The 18,694-nt window shown below is 47.2% G+C and overlaps 1 protein-coding gene across 1 annotated transcript in view; it reads left to right on the top strand.

The window, feature by feature from the left end:
* Positions 1-18,694, top strand: part of Grhl1 (grainyhead-like 1 (Drosophila)) — a 55,709-nt gene that overhangs the window by 14,549 nt on the left and 22,466 nt on the right. The window contains exons 7-9 of the mRNA XM_013013561.1: positions 732-888; positions 1,026-1,137; positions 2,784-2,878. Of these exons, the coding sequence (XP_012869015.1) occupies positions 732-888; positions 1,026-1,137; positions 2,784-2,878 (364 nt within the window). The remainder of the gene's footprint in view (positions 1-731; positions 889-1,025; positions 1,138-2,783; positions 2,879-18,694) is intronic.

The raw sequence follows: 18,694 nt of genomic DNA, 5'->3' as shown, positions 1-18,694 counted from the left end.
TTATAAAGATCAATGTTGGGTTTGGAATGTAGCTTAGTGGTAGAGTGCTTGCCTAGCATGCATGAAGCCTAGGGTTTGATTCCTCAGTACCATATAAACAGAAAAGTCTGGAAGTGGCCCTATGGCTCAAGTGGTAGAAGAAGCTCAGGGACAGTGCCCGAGCCCTGAATTTAAGCCTCAGGACTGGAGGAAAAAAAAAAAAAAGATCAGTGTCGTTTGCTGACTTCTTGCCTGGGAGGTTCTTCAGGGACATGTGCGAGTGAGGATGTCAGGTAATAGGAACGTTAGAGGTGTTGAAATCTCAAGCAGAAAGGGCAAAAGAGTAATGCGCATGCCAAATTGGACTTAGTGCGTGGCTTCCTGCCTCCTCCTGCAACCTTTGTCAATGAGGAGCAGCTTGGCAGTGTGTCTTAGGAGATCCTGCCCTCTTCATTTCCAGACAGCCCGAGTCTCCCAACATCTCATTGTAATGTCACATCCTAAGATTTCTTGTCAGCGTTCCATTATACCCCATCTGAGGGATTGGAGAATTGCTGGTGCTGGTGTTCTAAGATTCTATTTAACCTATAAAAAGGTAGCGGGTTCTCATTCTATGGTATGGTCAGTTCTGTGCTTGCTGCTGGTCTGTTCTCTCAGTACATCCCACACTGAAGCATTTCTTCTTCACTGTACTAAAATACCAGAAGCTTCCAAAAGACTGGATTAGAGCTGTGTGGCATTTTGTCCTGCAGGAACAATTTTGAGTATACCTTAGAAGCATCCAAGTCGCTGCGGCAGAAGCCGGGAGACAGCACGATGACGTACCTCAACAAAGGCCAGTTCTACCCCGTCACCTTGAAGGAGGTGAGCAGCAACGAAGGGATCCACCACCCCATCAGCAAAGTTCGAGTAAGTTCTGCCCCATCTCCTGTTCTCCAGGTCCCGCTGCTGCTGTCTCCAGGTCCTAACCTCTCCAGGCCTGAAGCAGCTCCAATCGAAAACCTTCAAGTGTAAGATCTGAACGCAGCGGTGCTTCTCGTTGGCAGAGCGTGATCATGGTGGTTTTTGCGGAAGACAAGAGCAGAGAGGATCAGCTACGGCACTGGAAGTACTGGCACTCTCGCCAGCACACGGCTAAACAAAGGTGCATTGACATAGGTAAGGCGCCCGTGCCCGCACCCACTCTCAGCCTCAGAGGAGCCCGCGCCCCAGCCTTTGCAGTCCAGTTATTTTTGGCAGCGGTCAGCTTCCTGCCGAAAGCAGTTGAATTTTTATGCCAGCCACTGATCTCTTCCAGAAACTGCCCTGGGCCTCCTGGAATCCGTGCTGTGCCCTTGCTTCCTCCCCGAGGCCTTGCCCCAGCACTAGCTTTCCATGTGGCACCAGGGCTGGAGCCTTAGCCAGCCAGCATAGGAGCACCTCGTTTGGTTGGGTTTTTGGGATGTGTGTGTGTGCGTGTGTGCGCGCGCACGCACGTTCACAAGTGCGCCCCTGCGTGATGGCTTGAACTCAGGGCCTGGGTGCTGTTTTTTGCTCAGGGTTGGTACTCTACCTTTTGAGCCACTTCGGCCTTTTAGTGGTTACTTGAGGTAAAGAGTCTCACCAACTTTCCTGCCCAGGCTGGCTTTGAACTGAGATCCTCAGATTTCAGCCTCCTGGGAAGCCAGGACTACAGGCGTGAGTCCCCCAGAACTCAGCAAAGAAGCACCTGCTTTCAATCTGCATTGTGTTTTTTTTTTTTTTGAAAAAAATTGTTATCATTAAGGTGATATACAGAGGGGTTACAGTTTATAAATCAGGTAAAGAGTACATTTCTTTTTGGACAATGTTTTCCCTTCCCTCACTCTCTCCCAATTTTTCCCTCCCGTCTCCCCCCCCAAGTTGTCTAGTTCATTTTCCACATACTGTCTAGTGAGTGCCGCTGCTGCATTTGCTCACCCCTTGTCCCTCCGTTTCTGTGCATTTGTTTTTTGCTTGTTTTGTTTTTCCCTCTTTGGGGTGTTAATGGTGGAACCCAGCACTTCGCACCTGCAGGCGAACACTCTGCCTCTGAGCTCTACTCTCAGCCTGGCGTGTGCATTTTTGGGGGGCAATGTCTTCATTAGGAGATGGCTGATCATCATTTGGAGATAGTGATAAGGAGGAGAAAAACCCAAATAAGTAAAAGGAAATTCCACTGCCCTGCAGTGCCTGTCTTTCCTCAGTCCACGTCCAGCCGTGCTGCCTGCTCATCTTGTGTAAATAACCAGTGGGCAGCAGCACAGAGCACATCCACGCTTCCTAAAGCTGGTCTTGCCTGGGTACCATGTCCACACAAAGCCGTTGTCTCCTTCACTAGTGGCCATTGATCCTAGCATTGCTTTCCCTTTTCCTTCATGTCTTTTCAGAAGACTTGAAGAACTGGATTCTAATCCTTGCCTAATTTTGTGACCTTGAGATCATTACTCAAACGTTATAGATCTACATTTCCTAATTTTTACATAATAAAACTGGATCACATATATCTAAGATTGTCTCTATTGTCTCTGGGTCTTTCGTTCATCTTTTTTCTTTTCTTTTTGACAAGGGCTCACTCTGTAGCCCAAGGTGGCCTACAGACTGGCCTCCAGCTCGTGTTCTCCAGCCTTAGCCTTCCAGACATGCTCCATCACACCCAACGTTCTTCGTTTTTTTTCCTCTCTCAACCCAATGAAATATTAATGTAGATTATCTAGAGGTGATAATGTAGAAAGCTTGATGCTTGAGCTCCTGTGATCTCATGTTGAAGAATGATGACTATTTCTCTTGCTCATTACTTCACACAGCTGACTATAAAGAAAGCTTCAATACCATCAGTAATATCGAGGAGATTGCTTACAATGCCATTTCCTTCACCTGGGACATTAACGATGAAGCAAAGGTATGTCATAAGGTCTGGGGGTTCGTTTGAGAAATGAGAGGGGTTCAATGGTCTTTCGGCTGATCTGTTGCAGCTTTATTCGTAGATATTATGAAACGATCTTCCTTTTGATCTTTCCTCAAAAAAAAAGAAGGCGTTTATTTGACCTCCTCCAAGCAGTGTGCACATGTGCAGCCGCTGCTCCTTTCTGCCCCAAGTCCAGCCCTCAGTCTGTTCCCTTACTTCCTGTGCCCAGACCCTGCTCTGGGGGCCTTGAGGGTCAGTGCTCCTCAAGCTGACAGAGTTCCATGGAGAAGGGCTTGGAAATACAAGCCATGAGTGATACAATTACCTCTCATTGGGTTGCCATGTAAATATGACCCACTGTTAAGATTCTTCTGTCTTGAGCTTTTATAATTGAAAATTGCCTCTGATTCACATATCTGTGGGATAATCCATCCCTTCCTTCCTCTTACCTTCCTTTTTGGTTGTTGTGCTGGTACTGGGGCTTGACCTCTGGGTTTTAAGTTCTTATTTATTTTTTGTTTGTCATTTTTGTTTGTTTTGCTCACAGCCAGTAATGCACTATCACTTGAGTCATACCTCTACCTTATCTTTTTGCTGGTTTCGAGTCTCTTGGGTTTGTCTTCCTGAGCTGGCTTCAGACTTCCATTCTCAGATCCCAGCTTCCTGAAATGACGGGTATGATTCTTTTAAGGATTACAGATGTGAGCCACTGCTGCCCAGCTTGTGAGAAAAGGGCTTGCCTGGGCTGGCCTTGAGCTCACAATCCTCTCACCTCAGCCTCCCAGTTGCTAGGGTTAACATATGTGCTGGGATTATAGGTATAGCTTATTAGGATAATTCTTTTCCTTTTAGAGTACTGGGCTGGGATTTGAACTCAGGTTTTCATGCTTGCTAGACATATGCTTTCCTCCATGCTTCCAGCCCTTGTTTGGGTCACCCTAATGGGAATTTTTGGTATCCTTGAAGAGAAATGAGGACTTCTTAAGTCATTTCTACCCTTCCCACTGCGTTCTTCCTCTTTTAGAACAATCCTCTGCTAAATTATTAGAGTTCTAGTATTTCTCTGTGTAGCAAGAAATACGGTAGAAGCATGTTAGTTTATTTGATGGTACTGGAGTTTGAACTCAGGGCCTTGTATTTGCTATACAGGTGTTTTACCACTTGAGCTATGCCCTTCCCCCCTGGCCTGTTTTGCTTCAGCTGTTTTTCAGATAGTGTCTATAAGCTTTTTTCTAGGACCAGTCTCAGACTGCAGTGCTCTTATCTTCATCTCCTGTATAGCTGGGAACACAGGTTTGCACTACCACGTCTGACTTGTTTGTTAAGATGAGATCTTGCTATCTTTCTGCCCAGGCTAGCCTCAAACTGCAATCCTCTTATCTCTGCCTCCTGGGTAACTGCACCTAGCCTAAACATGTTATTTTTAGACACTTGTTAAAATAAGATTAATCCCTGGTTTTGGTTAAATACTGTTCTCTCAAGGACCTGCTAGAAATTCTGATCATCTTTCTGCTCTTTTTTAGCCTTTCAATTCTTTCTTCTATTTATTCAAGAATTTCAGTAATTTATGGGATAAGCTGTTCCATAAAGGTTTTAATGTATGTTGGCCTAAGATTGCTCTTTGTGTGCCAGTCCTGGGGCTTTAACTCAGGGCTTGGGTGCTGTCCCTGAGCTTTTGTGTTCAAGACTACTGTGCTATTCACTTGAGCCACAGGTCCACTTCTGACTTTTTGGTGGGTAATTGGAGGTAAGAGTCTCACAGACTTTCTGGCCCAGGCTGGCTTCAAACCTAGATCTTCAGTTCTCAGCCTCCTGAAGCTAGGATTAGAGGCTTGAGCCACCAGGGTCTCCACCCCAAGATTGCTTTTAAATGTCAAAAGCCAGGGGTCTTGAGAGACATATTAATTAATTTTGTATCCTAATTGCTTTCCTGTCTTGCTGTGGTAGTTGTCTCTGAGGAAGAGGGTGTCTAGCTGTAGGAGCAACTAGTTGCAAGGAGCTTAGGGCATTCAATACATGGAGTTTTTCCTACTCACCCACTTGTGAACAACTGGCAGACCGCTGCTGCTCCCAGAGATTGAGCTCGATTCAATACTCGTTCACTGCAGGCGGGGCTATGAGGGAGACAAGTAAGCTTGCCATTCCCCCCCCCTTTTTTTTTTGTCAGTCGTGGGACTTGAACTCTGGGCCGGGGCGCTGTCCCTCAGCTCTTCAGCTCAAGGCAAGCACTCTATCACTTGAGCTACAGCGCCACTTCCAGTTTTCAAGTGGTTTATTGGGGATAGGAGTCTCATGGACTTTCCTGCCCCGGCTGGCTTTGAACCATGATCCTCAGATCTCAGCCTCCTGAGTAGCTAGGATTACAGGTGTGAGCCACCGGTGCCCAGCAGCTTGCCAATTCTTAAAGTTGCTGTCAGTTATTTTGAAATTATGTTGTGACAAGACTCAGAGCATGACTATGAAGAGGGGCTGCGCACTCTGGGTACTTATTAACCACCAACGACTCATAGGAAATTGTGTAGCTGGAAGAAGAACGTATTAGGTTCTGAGTTCACTTTTCTGTCCCTATTTGTGACTTTGGTCAGCCCCTTGATTCCCTGGCTCCGTTTTTGACCCCTTGCAGCCCTAGAAAATCAAAAGGCTGCCAGACATTGGTAGCTCATGCCTGTAATCCTGTCTATTCACAAGGCTGAGATCTAAGGATGGAGGTTTGAAGCCAGCTAGGGCAGGTAAGTCCGTGAAATTCTTTATCCCCTTAAACCACCGAAAAGCCACAAGTGGAGCTGTGGCTCAAAGTGGTAGAGTGCTGCTAGCCTTGAGTAGTAAAGCTCAGGGATAGCAGCCAGGTCCTGAGTTCAAGCCCCAGGGCCAGCACAAAAAGAAGGAAGGAGGGAGGGAGGGAGGAAAGAAAGAAGAAAGAAAGAAAGAAAATAAGAAAATGAACAGGCTGAGCGGCCAGCTTTTCTCTCTGTTGGGTGTGGCCACGATTAATAAGCACTTGTGAGAGCGCTGGAGCTCCGTGCTGGGAGGGCTGTCACCGGGCCAGGTGCTTTGTTTGCTTGATGTGTCACTCTGTGGGGTGGGAGGAATGAAAGCTGAGGTGACAGGTAGGGACCATGGCTTGTTTACTCGGCTTACTCCTACCAAGAAGTGCCGCCCCAGGAGGCGGGTCTCCCGGCCTGTGAGTCCTGCTAACCAATGGCAGCGTGGGCTCCTTTGCTCCAGTCCCTTCGCTCTTGCCGGCCCAGCAGGGTGGTGCGCTGGTCCGCTCTTGCCGGCCCAGCAGGGTGGTACGCTGGTCCTTGCTGAGGGAGCTCCCTTTTGAAGCTGATAATCAGGCACAGCATCAAGGTCACTCCAGTATTGGAGTTACTGTCTACCACTTTTGCTTTCCCTGGCTTAGTTGATGTTTTTCTTTTTATACTTAATTAATGCCTCAAGGTGTAGCCATGATAAGTGGATGTGTGTGCAGAATCTTTATATAGTTGGGGGAACGACTTTTTCCTGAAAAGGGAATGAATGTCTGCGTCGTTAAATGCCCATCTTGTTCTTGTTCTTTTCTTTTTTTTTTTTGCTGGTACCTGGGTTTTATTTGTTGGCTCATCTAATGCTCTACTACTTGGGCCATGCCTCTAGCCCAGTTTTTTTTTAACTATAATTTTATTGTTAAGCTGGATGCCGGTGGCTCACGCCTGTAATCCTAGCTACTCAGGAGGCTGAGATCTGAGGATTGAGGTTCAAAGCCAGCCCGGGCAGGAAAGTCTGTGAGACTCTTATCTCCAATAAACCACTAGAAAACCGCAAGTGGTGCTGTGGGTCAAGCGGTAGAGCGCTCACCTTGAGCTGAAGAGCTGAGGGACGGCGCCCAGGCCCAGAGTTCAAGCCCCACGACCGACCAAAAAAAAAATTATTGTTATTATTAAGGTGTCATACAAAGGGGTTACCATTTCACAGTTCAAATAATGAGTGCATATCTTTTTTTTAAAAAGTTATTTATTTTTAGTTTCTGTAATATCAAGGAACTCGAACCCAGGCCTCATTCATGCTGGGCAAGCACTCCATTGCTAAGCCACATTCCCAGCCCTGAGTGCCTTTCTTCTTGGGAAGTGTCACCCTTCCTTCATTTTCTCTGTTTCTCCTCCCATTCCTGCCCACAAGTTGCGTAGTTCATTTTCCTCATAGTGTCTACTGAGGACCACGCCCGGATTTGTTTATCCTCCTCCCTTTCTTCACTCCCTTCCCCTCCAACCCCCAAAAAAAACAGAAAAAGAAAAAACACCACTGCCACCAACAACATAAATAACCCATGTTTCCATTTCCTGGAATTTGTTTCAATAAATAATATTTTACACGTTCAGGGGAGTTACAGCTTTGGGCTCCTCCGCTGCTGGAATGTTCCTTTGGTCTATTTGTGAGTGAATGCCTAGAGGCCTCCTGTCCAATTATATTTTAGATCTAGCTTCTGCATATAACAGAATACATGTGTCGTGTGTCTCTGAGCTTGGCTTACCTCACCTAACATGATTTGTTCTAGGTCCATCCAGTTCCCTGTAATTGACATGATCTTATTCTTTCTAATGGATGAGCAAAATTCCATTGTGTATATGTACCGCATTTTTGGACCTACTGGTCTACTGTTAGCCCAGTTTTTTGCAAATTCTTTTGCAGATGAAGTCTTAGGGACTTTTCTGCCAGACTGGCTTTGAACCTGCATCCTCTGGGTCTCAGCCTTCTGACTGGCCGGGATGACAGGCGTGAAATACTCGCTCTTGTTCTCATTATGATTTGTTGGTTGGGTGTGTGTGGAGGGGTGATTCTGGGTAAAATAAACAAACAGGTCTCCATGCTAGGCAGCTGCTCTACCTCTAAGTTATACTGTAGCCAGGGAGTATTGATTCTTGATTCAGTTCTTTCCAAAGACATAAGGTTTTGGGAAGTTATGTGATGTCCCTTTCTCCCATCCCCATTTTTTTGGAATAGTATTGGTATTTTGAACTCAAGGTCTTACTAGGCATATACTTTATCATGAAACTACCCTCCAGCTTTTTTTTTTTTTAATACTGGTTATCTTGAAATAAGGTCCCACCTGGACTGCAGGCCTCCTATTTTTTTTAACTCTGCCATGGCGGGGATAGCAGGTGCACACCATTATGCCTGACTTCTCCTGTTGAGCTGGAATCCTGAAGACTCTTCTGCACAGGCTGTCCTTCAACAGAGGATCCTCCCAGTCACAGCCTCCTTGGTAGCTAGGATGTCAGGCATGGGCTGCCAGCACCCAGCTTCCTTCCCTTTTTTAATGATATCTCATATACACTATTAACCCTGCCAGAATGAGTAAAACCAGAATTCTGACCCAGGGTCAACCTCTGAGTCTTACTTACGGTTTCTGCCTCTGTCTTTGAGGTGCTGTGCTTGGAGGATGAATGAGGGTGAATCATGAGTGTTTGGCTCGTGTTCACTTGGGGAACCACTGTCCCAGCCAGGGCTCACCTCATACCGTGCCTGTGCACGCTCCGCTCATCTGTGCAAGCATGTGCCTGCCGCCGCCATGGAAACGCACACGGACTCGCTGTCAAAGTAGTGGGGGAGGAAGGAGCTGCCTTGAAAAGCAGCATGTCTTAGAACAGTTGTGGGGGAGGGCGGGCATTTTGATCTGATTGTCTTCATTTTAATTATCCTCTCTCCTCATCACCTTCTAAAGACTGACAAGTCCTGGACAGGTTACGGTTCAGACATTGCCATATCTCTGGGAAATAACTCAGGTTTCTTTCCTCCTGATGCTCAGCTGAGATCGGCTGCTGAAGGTAAGAGGCACAGGGCGAAGGCCGCCGCTGTCTTGGAAACAGTAAAAGATGGAGCTCTGGCTGGGCGCTGGTGGCTCAAGTTATTAGTCTTAGCTATGCAGGAGGCTGAGATCCAAGGATCGTGGTTAGAAGCTAGTCTGGCAGGAAAGTCGTGAGAGACTCATATCTACAACTAACCAGCAAAAAAGCCAGAAGTGAAACCGTGGCTCAAGTGCTAGAGTGCCGCCTTAAGTGGGAAAGTTAAGGGACAGTGCCCAGCCCTGAGTTAAAGCCCCAGTACCCGGAGGGGGGGGAGGGGGGGATGGAGCTCTGGCATGGTGCTGGGCAGAGAGCTTGTAGGGCAAGACTTGAGGAGAGGACAGGAGGTAAGGAAGGAGCCAATGGCTGCCTTCCCCACTGTAGGAAGCAGGCCCGCAGCCAGCCAGGCTTGCTGCTGCTGTTACTACAGCAGGGAGCAGCCTGTGCTGGTGGCAGACTCCTCACCCCAGGCCTGTGGTTCTCACTAACACTGCTGTTGTAGTTGATCGGGTAGACTGTGGGTTATACGGGCTTTTGTGGGGTAACCTGAGACCCTACCTAAGTGGAACATTTCTAAGCCCCCCCCCAAAAAATGTGAATAGCACTTTACAGATGAACTTTGGAGACATAAATAATTGATAGGTCAGGGCTCTGCTGTGCAGTTGCTTCAGTATTTCCCAGCCCCAGTGAGTCATTGTCAATGGGCTGCAGGGCTTGGCCTAGAAGCTGGTTTCTTGCTTGGGTTTTGTAAACCTTGAGTTTACAACAGCATGAGATTGGTTGGTGGTAGGAAGTCTTGGAGCCTGAAGATCTAAAGTAAATAGAGCAGTACGGGAGAGAGCCGAGTTCCCAGAGGCTGGGCTGGACTCGGTGCCTCGCCTGTGTTCTCAGTCTGCTCAGAGCCTGTACAACAGCCCCTGGCCCTCTCATGGTGATACGTTTGCAGCTTGCTGGTGAGATGAGGCCTTTGAGGAGGCCAGACTCTAGGATATGGAGAGGAACTGTTCTTGATGAAAGCATAGGAGTTCTGACGAACAGAGAATCTTTGTGGACTTGCTAGGAGGATCCCCCACGGCAGAAGAGTGCTCTGGCTGCCTGGGAATCAGCTTGCACTGGATGAGCAATGCTAGCTACAGAGGAGTCGGAGCTACAAATCAAAACGCAGCCTCATTGGAGCCCTCTGCACCTGGGCGCCGTCTCCAGCCAGCTGCGTCTGTGGTGCTGGGCAGTGCCAGTGCCGGCCTCCGGCAGGAGCAGCTCTGGTCACAGGCAGAGAGGTGCTGTGGCAGAGCAAGATAGAAGTGGTTCAAAGCACAGCTCACGATTTCTTCGTTGTCTCTGCATAGATACAATCGTCATGAATATTCAACCAGCTTTTAAAGAATATTACGAACCCCAGGGATACAAAATACCTAGCCAATGTATTTTTTTTCTAGTAGAGACATCAAAGTCTTTACCTTAGAAGGAAGATTATATTGTGGCTACCATTTACAGGTTTTATTTGAAAAATACCAGCAGTAGCCAGTTCACAATGGCCTGCACTTATAATCCTAACTACTCAAGGAGACTGAGATCTAAGGATTGTGGTTTGAAACCAGCCCTGGCAGAAAAGTCTGTGAGACTCTTATCTCCTATTAACCAGCAAGAAGCCAGAAGTGGAACTGTGGATCAAGTGGTACAGTACCAGCCTTGAACAAAAAAGCCAAAGGACAGCACCTAGGCCTTGAGTTCAAGTCCCAGTACTGCATGCACACACATACCACACAGTACCCGTAGTACCAACAGTTACAGTCAGATGTGTGCTGGGCTCCTGGAATAAGGATGTCTGAGAAGAATTAGCTGAGTGCTGGGTTTTCTTCTGCTACGTTGTACATAGCCTAGCTCGTGACGCTCCAAGGTCTGGGCCTTTCTCCCACAGTGTGGTCATGGACCTGGGCAGATCTTCAGAAGGCGGCTCTGGATCTCAGCATGGGTCAGATTGTTACGGAGCGATGGAACTGCATCTTTGGTGGCATGATTCTGTCTCCGGTGTGAGAGAAGCAGCTGCCGTGCACTCTGAAAGCTTCCTGGCCCATTCCTTTCCACGCTCACCTCTCCTTGTGGGGCTTTGGCCAGAAGGAAAGGGTTAGTCAGAGGCAGGACAGACATCACAGCATTCTGTTCCCCATCAAATACTCTTGAAGCATACACTGTTAGCTAGAGTCTTCTGCCCTGCACAGGCACTCTGAGGCATTCTGAACGGTTGTCCTGAGAGCCAAAGGTTTTATGTCTGGAAAGTGTTCATGTTACACAGGAAAGAGGGTCAATGCAGAGTTTGGAACCCTGCTTGAGTGTGTACAAGGTTTGCGAAGACATGAAACACCCCATCTTTCCCTCTGTCTTGTCTCAGTAGAAAAAAGTATGTGAATTTGGTTCTCAGGGATTACTGATGCTTGCTGAGCATTTTAGAAAGAGGGGTGTAACCATGCTGGTAACTTGAACCTGAGACATCTTGTGTGTGCTTGTGGGATGCAGGTTTATGAGTTTAATAACAGTTTGTTGTTTTGTCTAAGCATAATATTTGGAATTCATTGGGAGAGTAATTTTTTAATTTGTTTGGGCTGAACATATTGCTTGCATTTATAGGAATTCCATTCTCGTGAAGCATCGGCCCAGGGTGCCATTAAAATAAGGTGTTGCCACGTTGGGTCGGCCGGTTGCGTTAAGCAGAGACAGGTTTGGTTTGTTTCACAACTACCAGGTTTCCAGTGTGAATGGAAGGGCGGAGGCAGGAGAGAAGAGAGTTAAAATGTGGTACCCAGGTGCTTGGAATTGCAATGAAATGAAGGCTGGAGATTAAAGCCCAAGGCAATACTGCCTGGCCTAAATAGAGAATGAAGTCAGGAAGCACTCTTACCTTAAATCAGGGTAAGAGACTCAGGCCTGGCAGATCCCAGGCTGGCCGGAGTGAACTAGATATTCCTAACCTTAGATCCCATAGCGAAACTCAAGACAACTGCACATCTGCCTGTGAGTCATTCAACTTCAGGGGTGTTCTTCTATGCAGTTTGATGAAAAACTGTGGTTATTAAAGTTACATATATATACACACACACAACATACATATTCCAAAGAGATAACTAATTATATTCCTTTATAGAGAATGAGGAGGCTTTGAGAAGTTGTATCGTGATCAGTATTGGAAATAACAAGAAAACTGTCTTGGTTGGAAGTTTGTGGGTAATACCTTTAATTAGCTGATAGAAAATCAATAGCTGGTGGTTGGAAATGTTGTTTTGCAGCTGCTGTGGTGGGTACAATCATGGGGATAATTTCTCTGTGAAATGTCTTCTTTTCTAAATAGCATTTCACAGTGTGCGCCTGTGGAGAGTGGGCAGTAGGTCCGTTCAGAGGTAAAATAAAGCACATTGACTCACGCAGAGCTTGAGAACCCACCGGTACCCGCAGCATGCATTTATTATAGCAGAGCCCATGGGCCTGCCAGAAGGTGCTTCTGATTTGGTAGGGAGGATTCTTGGCAGCTCAAGAAAGCCTTGGTTTGGTAGTGAAACTTGCACCATGTGAAACAGGTTTCCAGCACTTGTGTCTGCTTAGCTACCATTTATCCTGACACTTCAATTATGTTTGCATTCTTTTTGGGGGGTAGGGGTGGTGTTTTACTCCCTTCCTCCACTCTGCCATCCTCAGGAAACAATGAGCTGCTCTGTGAAACGTTCTTATGTGACAGCTTGTCATCTTAACCCTCTTTCTCCTAGGTCCTTCCTGGAAATTCCATCTGTAGTGACTTGCTAACTGCCATTTCCAATCAGTTTAACTACTTAGAAGCTAGTCAGGTGCTGTGGGTTTACTCTTGTAACTCCCTAACTACTCAAGAGGCTGAGATCTGAGGATCACTATTTGAAGCCAGCCCAGGCAGAAAAGTCCAACAGACTTATTTTCAGTAAACCAGCAAAAAAAAAAAAAAAAAAAAAAAGCCAGAAGTAGAGGTATAAATGAGCAGAAGCCACCTGGCCTGACATTACTGTGGTGACCGAAGCTACCCAGATTAGAAATATCAAGGCAGTGTGGAGCCTTGGAGCACAGGTAGCTCTCCCCCCATGCAGGACTTCCCAGCATGCCCTGCGTGCAGTGAGCTCTGCGCGTGTATTCACAGATGCCGGCTTTAGATTTTAGTGGAGAAACCCTGAGTGGTAACCCCAGCTTTTGATTGGCAGCGTGCCCGCCCAGTGCTGCTCCTTGGTGACCCACTTACTTCTCTGTCCTGTTATGTACCCAGCGATGCTGGAATGTGGTCTGTGTTTGCCTGGTGTCACACCTGCATCCAGGGCTGCATATTTCAGAGCACACATTCTACTTATTCGGGACAACAGGTGCCAAATCACTGCACCTGCCAAGTGTCCTTAAGTTCAGTGGGCTGGTGTGTAGCAGATGAGGCGGGCAGAGGAACACGCAGTTTCCTCTGAAGGTTGTCTTCCCCAAGACTGTCTTTATCTCGGTGACTTTTTCCCTGGCTCTGTGCTCTGCAGAAACCGAGACGCCGTGTGGGCGGTGTGGGAAGCGGCGCTGGGGCCACAGCCAGGCTGCTGCTGACTGCTTGTTTTTTTTTCCTTCTGGGGAGACGCCCCACCAAGCCGAACTGGGCCGTGGGAAGAGTGCGCTTCCCCTCCCACGTCCCTGTCGTCCCCACCCCTTCCTGTCGGTTCCTTACGGTCAGGTCATTTGATCCGCTGAGAAATCACAGAAATGCTAGCTTGCACACTCGAAGCCATCTGGTGATCGCAGTCAGTAGCAGGATCTCTTGGCCACCTCCTGGAATCAGGGCAGCGAGAGGCAGGGTGACGTGGGAGGATTATCTGACCAATCAGGAGCAGTGCGTGACTCAGTCTCTCGGAGGCCTGCCTGGGCTCCAGGCATTAATTAAGCAGGAGCTTGTGGGGTGGGCAGGCTGCGTGGAGCTGAGCTGGAGTTTGTTTATTTGTTTTGGCTGGGCGGTGGGAGGAGGGCTGTGAATTATGATTAGGTGTCCACTGGCTGATGCCCAGAAATGCTCTTGGTTAATTAGACTTTAGTCAAGAATCAGATCTTGATTTTTTTTAAATTCAAACTGTTTCCCACTCCCCGAGTTTCAGCTCACATTCTTAACTGCATCTACATCTACTGGGAAAAGTGGTGATTTTACTCTATTTAAACTGGCGCTGGGACACTTGGGGGTGATTTTTTTTTTAAGCTACTCATCAGCCTCACAATTGAATTGTCAGATTTTAGGTAACGGCTATTTAGAACTGTTGTAGAAATCTTTTTGACTGATTTGGAGAACTAAATGAAAACGTTCTAGGGTTTCTTCCTTTGGACTTAGTGGCTGGATTACATTCTAGAAGGACCTTATGAATGGTCTATCTGTATTTTAATACAAGAATGAGTTAAAATGATCAAGACTCTCAGAGGCCAGTGATAGGTTCCAAGATGGCCGCAGCTGTGTCTCCCAGAGCCTCTCGATAATGAGCTAAGCTGTATGACTTATTCAAACTAAGTAGGAAGTTTGGCATGGACTGGCCATTTGGTTTGAAAGACAGAAACCTCGTGATCAAAACGACCTGCTATGCAGACATCTGGGGTCACTTTTCCTCTAGTTTTCCTTCTTTGAAAAACATTTTTTCCATAGATGCCTCGCCAGTTCTCTGCTTTCCACCTGCCTGTGCAGTTTCCCAGAAAGTCATCATGGTTGGGGTTGGCTAACTGTTCACTGCGTGTCTTTTTCCATCTCTGTTTGGAGTCTGAGCCTCCTTCAGCTGACGAGGGCCAGGCACCTCGGCTGTGCACTCAGGAAAGGGCGGAGGCACAGGATTTGTACATTTCCCAAATGTCAAGCTCTTTTTCTTTGTACTTTCCAAAGCTAAGCCAACCTACTTTGCTTTTCCCTTTTTCTCTCTCTCCACCATAGTTTATTATTTTTAACCAGACAGAGCTCTGTCGAACTTTCTAAGTGTACATCACAACACACAAATGGTAGCAAGGCAGGTCAGTAGGCATGCTCTCGGCTCTGAGACTGTATTCAGTCTGAAATGCAAGAACACAATACCACCTTCCCTTAACGTTTCACAGGCTAGATGGACTCATATCTAACATCCTTCCAAGGAATTATTTTTTTTTTAAGTGCTGAGGATTTAGCCCAGGGCCCCAAACATGCGAGGCTGGTGCTGTACCATGGGGCTCTGTGCTCAGCCCCTTTCCACATAACTGTGTGCAGATACTCAGCGGGAAATAACTGGCTGGGGCTGTCACTGAGAGCCACCTTCCCCAACTATGCATGCGTGGTCCATCCTCTGTGCAAGCCTGGGAAGGAGGAAGAGGGGCTGGTGTGAAACCTGCCCTCAGGTTCGAGCGCTCCGCAGCGGGATATGCTCCTCTTCATCAGTGAGGCTAAAAACACGGGGAGCATTTCCAGGAGGAAGTGCCTTCACTGAAGGAGTCCAAGACGGCCACGTTGGGACTGAACACTGTTGCAGAGGGTGTTTGCCTGGACCTCTTGCTTATCTTGCCAACTTGGCTGTTGGAAATTCAGCTGGGGAAGAAGCCATGGAAGGGCTGAGAAGGTGGCCCGGCGGTAGAGTGCTTGCCTCACATGCATGAGGCCCTGGGTTCGATTCCTGAGCACTACATAAGCAGAAAAGCTAGAAGTGGCGCTCTGGCTCAAGTGGTAGAACCCTAGCCTGGAACTGAAGAGCTGAGGGACAGCGCCCAGGCTCAGAGTTCAAGCCCCATGACTGACCAAAAGGGGGGAAAAAAAAAAGGCCATGGAAATGAGCTGTTCTGAGGGAGGACTTCATGTCCCAGGGCCCGGACACTGCAGTTCACAGGGGAGGAGAAATAGACTCCAGGACTAGCAAAAAGAAGAAAAGCCGTATGGAAATTCCCGTCACAGCAGTAATTTACAGAGGCTTGCAATATTCTCCTGGAATCTCTCTGTTAAAAATAAAGCCGCAGCCACACCTGTCAGCCTAGCTACTCAAGAGGCTGAGGTCTGAGGATCGCGGTTCAAAGCCAGCCTGAGCAGGAAAGTCCATGAGACTTATTACCAATAAGACACTCAAAAAAGCAGGAAGTGGCGCTGCAGCTCAAGTGGAAAAGTACTCAAGTGGTAAAGAAGCTCAGGGGTAGCACCTGGGCCCACAGTTCAAGCCCCTGGACCAGCAGGGGGGCTGTATTATTTGGGTGTCAAGTTCTTTCTTGTACATGAATAATAATATAGAATGAGTATTACTGCCATTGTGGGACTTTTTTTTTTTTTTAAAGAACAGCCTTTTTACTAATTCACGGCAACTATCCTGAGAGACTGAATTTTAATTGAGCTCCTACCTCAGCTACTTACACATTTTTGTAACACCTGGAGATTTCCAGGTGTTTTGCTAATGCTTTCTTTCTTTTCTTTTTCTTTTTTTTTTTTTTGGGGGGGGGTCCGGTCGTAGGGCCTGAACTCTGGGCCTGGGCGCTGTCCCTCAGCTCTTCAGCTCAAGGCTAGCGCTCTACTACTTGAGCCACAGCGCCACTTCCGGCTTTTTTTTCTTTTTGCTTATGTGGTGCTGAAGAATCAAACCCGGGGCCTCATGTGTGCAAGGCAAGCGCTCTACCACTGAGCCACCTTCCCAGCCCGGCTAATGCTTTCTTCCAATTATATGGGTAAAAAATACATTTCTACAGTACCTCACTACCATAGATGAAATTCACGTGGTAATGTGTCCGACTGCTCTCTTCAGACAGTCAGCAAGTTTCCCTAGCACTGTGCTTTGGTTTGCAGTGATAATATAGCCCCAAGACTAGGAGAGTTGTAGGTCTGTAAATGTGATTCTCCATAGCTCTGTTCACCTTCAGTGGTCTTTCACTTGAGCACATTGTTCCCTCGTTCCTCCTCCTCTTCCTCCGTTTTTCCTTAAGGACTCATGTAGGAGAAGCAGCCTAGATGAGGCATGTGGGCAAAAATCATAAGCTGTTAGTACAGGATCTGATTTCTGAGCTTGGGAATAAAAAAAAAAAAAAGGTTGTGTAAGTCAGGACTCTGATAGTGTTCATCCCTGTGTTCTCTTGCTTTCCTCTCGTTTTCAAACAGATTTACGAAAAGTCAAATCTTCTGAAATACTTCTGTTTTGTTTTTGGTGTTTTGGTCGGCCATGGGGCTTGAACTCAGCCTGGGCACTGTCCCTCTTCAGCTTAAGGTGAGCACTCTACCACTTGAGCCACAGCACCACTTCCAGTTTTCTGGTGGTTAATTGAAGACCAGAGTCTCATGGACTTTCCTGCCCAGGCTGGTTTTGAACCGCAATCCTCAAACCTCAGCCTTCTGAGTAGGATTACAGGCATGAGCCACCCGTGCCTGGCTTCTGAAGTATTCTGAGAACATGAATTCTTGACCAAGAATGAGGAACTTTCCTTAGAAAGTGGGCTGGGTGCTTAAAAAGAATCTCGCAGGGCATCTTTAGCCTGTTCACTTGTTTGTTTTTTGTGGCTAGTTTTTATTTTCTCATAATTTGACTTGGGGTGGGAACGTCACTTGTCCATCTTTTGAGATGAATGTTATGTGACTAACATCAAAATGAATAGCAGGGAAGGAAGTATGTAACAGAGAAAGGGCACTTTGAAAGTTCCATTTTAGAGATCTTCCTAGCATTTTACCGAAAGAACATTGTGAATTATTCAGCCTATTCTCGGACTTCAGAAGCAGATGTGCATGCGTATGCAATTGCACACATGGTGCTCACGTGTGTTTGGTAAAGGGAGGAGCTGGGTGCTGTTTTGGCCCAGTCTTTTTGCCCTTTCCCGTTCTCTTTGGATATTGCAGCATGTTTTTGTTGTTGTTTTCCTGTGATCATATCAATAAGAGTTATTCGTGTGTGTGGTAAGCATGGTGGAAACATTTGTGTTATGCAGACGTGGGTCCGTGGCCGGTGGTCTCGCTCCGGTTCTCACGGGAGAACCCCCCTTACCCATGATGCTCCATCTCAGTGACACCAGGGACCAGCACCATCCAGAATGTGACCCAGTTTTGTTGTTGTTGTTTTACTGTTCTTATAGAGGTGAGGTACAGATGGGTTACGGTTACGTAAGTCAGGTAAAGAGCAGGTTTCTTTCTGGACAGTGTCTTCTCTTCCCTCACTTTCTCCCAGTTTTTCCCTCTGAACCACAGTTTTGAGGGATGAGCTGCTGGGCTTTTCATGAGCCCCGGATTCCCCCTTGGTCTGCTGCAGCTGTTGAGAACCCTTTTCTCCAAGGGCTCTGGTTCATGGAGTCTGGGTGGGCAGGAAATGAACACTTCTGACAAGTTTCAAGTCTGTGTTGTATGGGATTCTTTGATGCATTTATTGTGATTACTTTGTGTATGTATGCCCATATTGGGGCTTCAAGGCCTGGGTACTGTCTGCTCAAGGTTGGTGCTCTACCACTTGAGCCACAACTCCACTTTCAGCTTTTTGCTACCAAATTAGATATAAGAGTCTCTCAGACTTTCCTTTCCCAGCTGGCTTTGAACTGTGATCCTGAGCTCTCAGCCTCCTGAGTAGTGATGACTGCAGGCGTGAGTCACTGGCAGTGTCACTGGCTTTACTGTGCATAGGGTTTATAGAAAGTTATTGCTAAGTGTATTACCCGCAGCTTCGTCTCCCGTAGATACTAAGTTGGGGTCTGAATCTGTCCTCATCAGACAGGGTGGACACTTGACAGGAAAAGACTCTGCTCAGTGCAGCAGCACCTAGCTACGGACTAAGGCCAAACCTGGTTGCTTTGATTTTCGGACCTAAGTTGTTTCTCTTGAGTAAATTCTCCCCGCAAAAAACAAGCAAAGCTGGGCGCTGGTGGCTCATGCCTGTCATCCTAGCTATTCAGGAGGCTGAGATCTGAGAATTGAGGTTCAAAGCCAGCCCGGGCAGGAGAGACCGTGAGACTCCTATCTCCAACAAACCACCAGAAAACCGGAAGTGGCGCTGTAGCTCAAGTGGTA

The sequence above is a fragment of the Dipodomys ordii genome, unplaced genomic scaffold (genome assembly GCF_000151885.1).
Source record: "Dipodomys ordii isolate 6190 unplaced genomic scaffold, Dord_2.0 Scaffold20, whole genome shotgun sequence".
NCBI lineage: Eukaryota > Metazoa > Chordata > Mammalia > Rodentia > Heteromyidae > Dipodomys > Dipodomys ordii.
The sequence above is the reverse complement of the archived record's forward strand: the minus strand, read 5'-3'. Positions and strand labels throughout refer to the sequence as shown.